The 4,001-nt window shown below is 30.1% G+C and overlaps 1 protein-coding gene across 1 annotated transcript; it reads right to left on the bottom strand.

Moving 5' to 3' along the window:
* Positions 1-271: 271 nt before the first annotated feature.
* LOC128168826 (KN motif and ankyrin repeat domain-containing protein 4-like) lies at positions 272-3,745 on the bottom strand. Its single transcript, XM_052834991.1, has 7 exons — positions 3,581-3,745; positions 2,940-3,126; positions 2,650-2,760; positions 2,282-2,339; positions 1,908-2,071; positions 1,630-1,758; positions 272-1,102 (listed from the first exon to the last, which is right to left on the bottom strand). Exons 1-7 carry the CDS (start codon positions 3,653-3,655, stop codon positions 675-677), a joined length of 1,152 nt encoding a protein of 383 aa, XP_052690951.1. The 5' UTR covers positions 3,656-3,745; the 3' UTR covers positions 272-674.
* Between the last annotated feature and the right edge of the window lie 256 nt (positions 3,746-4,001).

Below are 4,001 nucleotides of genomic sequence, written 5' to 3'. Positions count from 1 at the left end.
TTGAACACTGTTTGGTATCACCACATGTTATAGCTATGTGTGGATCTTTTACTAAGTGAATATAATGTAATCACCTGTCATTTTTACTCATTTGATTTAAGTCAAATTTAAGAAAAAAAAGACAAGCCTAGACCAAATACATGTACTTATAAATCACAGTGACCTTAACATTTGTAGGCCAAGACACAACAAACATCTTAAAAAGATATAATGATGTTTATTTAATGTTTAAAAAAAAACTTACTTTACTTCATTTTTGCATATGAAAAATACAACAACAGAAACAAATAAAAAACAATGACACCTTGAAACCGAGTTTGGAATTTAAAAAAATGCAGGCATTATCATACACTATTATTAAACAAAACATTTTCATATTTGTAAAATGCATAGTGAATATTAACGTGTTCATTTAATCTAAATTGAACAGTTTTTTCTCTAAATATAAAAAAAAAAACAATATTGACGACTTTCAGGCATATTCGATGTTATGAAGGAAATAGATATATGTAATAAATCACATAATACACGACACGATATTTAATTTTTCCACGTGTTTTATTGTATTGGCATTTATTTAAATATTTTACATTTATACTTTAAAAAAATAGTAAAAATTCGTTAATAAACACATGTTTCACCCACAAAAAGACCACTGTGTAACATATGACACTCTATTCTTTGAAATTCTTAGTTTTATTATTAACATCGGCGCCATGATTTATTAACAAATTCACTATGACGTCATGTCCATGCTGACTGGCTATAAATAATGGACTGGCACCGTCAATGTCACAAAGATTGACATCCGTGTCGCCACTCAATAAAAGTTCAACAACACTGACATGTCCATATTCACACGCCAAATACAGGGAACTTTTGCCATCGCTATCACAGGCATTGATATCAGCATTCTTTTTTATTAATTGACGTACAGTGTCATAGTGCCCTCTCGCACAAGCTATATGAAGCGGGCTTAATCCTTTGTAGATGCTTATGCCGCTATCTATTGAAGTGATTGTACTGCTAGTATCTTTACCCGATACTCTTCTTTTATCTGTGTGATAACATTCTTCTGTTACATTGGTTTGCAGTGGTTTATCTACAAACGAATGTACACGTGCCATGAAACACATATTATGTAATACTGATTATGTAAACATCCATCAAATTAGTCATGCTGTGAATTCTGTCTTCTGTTTTTTATATCAAAAGATCTTTAAACAAGAAAAAATAGTTCATATTTCACGACGTACTATAGGAGATTACTTTTGGTTGTCTTTTTATCTTTTTTATTTTTTTCTAATTTAAAGTTTAGATTTTGGTAAACACTGAATATCGTTTTATTGCGTTTTTTAAATGTATTCCATAAAATGTATTACTAGAGTATTTTTGGAATATATGATTAATATCAGTTCTACTCTCTAAAACGTTCGCATATGTAACACATAAATATACTTTGCGATTGATTTGAGGAATTAAGAATGACCATTGCGAACATTTCTCCTAATGTAATATATACTATCTAGATGATATAGATGGTAGTTGGTGTCGCAATGATTGTCATAGAAATTTGTGTAGTTTTTTTTTTAATCTTTTCAGTTATTAATTCAACCCATGAATACAAACCGGCTGTATTTACTGCATCGTTATTTTGATCTGCTTTCGCTATAAAAGTTGTAGTCTCATCTTGATTCAATGTAACGTTACTTCTATCTCTGCCATTTACTTTCAATGTAGATGCTAAACGGATGCGTGCTGTAAATATAAATATGTGTTCATATATATTGGTTATTCCTAGATGCATATACATTAAATACTTCAAAATTTAATACACATCTTATATTGTATTACATAATTCATTTTTTGTTCAAACTATTCTGAATATTAAACTTTAAAATCCTTACGTTTTCTTATCCAATGAAATATGGCACAGATAGCTGTCATTACACACAGTAGTGTTACAGCTACTATCCAGACAACGTCACTCCGTTCTTCAGATAATGTGTTGTAGTGTTGTTTACACCTCTCTTTAGTATTCGCATTAGTGTCGGAATCCGCTGATGAGTTACTGGTTTTTAAAATATATATTAGTTACATGTATCAATCATTTATTTCTACAACTTACTCTGATATTTTATTAATGTGTTTTTAATATATCCCTATGAAGTTTTTTATGCCGATAATTTTTTGATCACTACTTCACAAATCCCTAAAGTTATGACGAATTAACTTATTTTGATTTAAATAATTGAACCATAAGATTAAAACAATAGTCTACCTGTAACAAGGTCGTTCAGCCAAAAAATACCCCTTTCCAATTGACAAACAACTCTGATCTGAAAAAGAAATTCGATTGACTTTAAAACAATAAAGATAATCATCTACGCGTTTATCTACTGCCTTGGTGCCGTGTTAACGAAAAAACAATATGGTTGGTTTTATTGTGAGAAGTTAATTTATTGTAGTCTTCAAATCTTAAGAAAGTAAATATCTGTTAAACATATTCTTTACACATTGACGAAGTGATACTTGCTAAATTTAACAAATATGTACATATCTTTTATTTGTAAGCCTCTAGTGTTTGAGAAAAATCGGTTTTCATTCATCGGTTAAATATTCCAAAAAAAACCATTTCACAAAGATTACATTTATATACTTCATCGGTGAAATAAGACGAATTCGGACATCCGTGTTTGAATCTGGAGCAGTTGTAGCCATTCAACACTGAATTCCCACCGTTCAAATACATGCATGTACCTGTAATAAATGCATATACCTTTGTTCTATTTATGGTTCATTGTTTATGGAACTTTGCACCCATTTTAAAAGTTGAATTCATTATGATGATTTATTGATGAAACATTTTTTATCTCATTTCACTGATTTGACTTTAATGACACCTTTCTGCGCTAAAAAGTAATTCATTATTCTCTTACTTGGAGTAATGTGTACTCTATTTGCGTTGTAGCAGAACTCCAGTAGCTCTGTGAAATGTTCATTTGGAAGACACATGTAGCTACTTTCATTGCAATTGAGAAAAGACGACCGTTTACTCCACTCCACCTGGTTTTGAGGACAAAGGTCAGTTGTATAGACCGGGAACTTGTAGCCGGGTAAAGATCTCTGTGATTAAAAAAACAAAAATCAAAGGCGTAACAGTTTTGTCAAAATAACCATTTTATAAAACAGTATTTTAAGAACTATGATTAATGTTTGTCATCATATGTTATTGTATAATTGATACCAAGATTATAATTACATCTACTTTATTAATTATAATGTTATATATCTTATGTACTAGTATATATGTATCTTATGGAAACAGATCTACTTCTTGATGTCACTTTATTGTTAAAAGATAAAGCCAACAATATACGTTTGTTGTTCCTCAATTATCAATGAAACATGTTATGTGATGATATTTCCTTATAGAAACTTTAAAAGAAACATAATTGAAAGAGAGAGAGAGAGAGAGAGAGAGAGAGAGAGATATTGTTAAAAAAATGAATAATGATGATATTAAATATTACATGCAGGTAATTTTAAATTTGTTTAATGAAACAAAAAGAATACTTACACATTCATTCAGTGAAGAAAAAATCAAAATGATTGTACAAAAGACCAAAAAGGAAGCATGTGTCTTCCCTGCCATGATAAACAGATAATTTCCAAATTGAATCTAAAGACAAACCAAGTTCCAGGTAGACGTATGATATGTTAAACTATCAGAAACATTATTGATTTCAAATAGAAGATTTTAAACTGCGCATTTACCTTGAAATATACACTTTATATGAAAGGTTTTAGAGTTTAAAAAACTCTGATAAGAAACCGCCATAAAATCAGTTTTAAATTTATAGGGTTTTTTTTAATTTCTTTTATTTAGGCATTGAAAGCTTATGTTTGGATGTTATCGGTCCTATGACACACCAACCGGTGCAGACAAATTGAATGCTGCACGTTTGCGCCGTATGATAACGTGTCTGCACAGCTTGGTG

The sequence above is a fragment of the Crassostrea angulata genome, unplaced genomic scaffold, assembly GCF_025612915.1.
Source record: "Crassostrea angulata isolate pt1a10 unplaced genomic scaffold, ASM2561291v2 HiC_scaffold_56, whole genome shotgun sequence".
Lineage (NCBI taxonomy): Eukaryota > Metazoa > Mollusca > Bivalvia > Ostreida > Ostreidae > Magallana > Magallana angulata.
The sequence above is the reverse complement of the archived record's forward strand: the minus strand, read 5'-3'. Positions and strand labels throughout refer to the sequence as shown.

Excerpts from the sequence above, each read along its gene's own strand:
- LOC128168826 (XM_052834991.1), bottom strand. The coding sequence starts at position 3,655 with ATGGCAGGGAAGACACATGCTTCCTTTTTGGTCTTTTGTACAATCATT. Across the intron at positions 3,127-3,580 it reads TTTCTTCACTGAATGAATGT|AGATCTTTACCCGGCTACAA; the intron begins GTAAGTATTCTT and ends TTTTAATCACAG. Across the intron at positions 1,759-1,907 it reads ATTTCATTGGATAAGAAAAC|CACGCATCCGTTTAGCATCT; the intron begins GTAAGGATTTTA and ends TTATATTTACAG.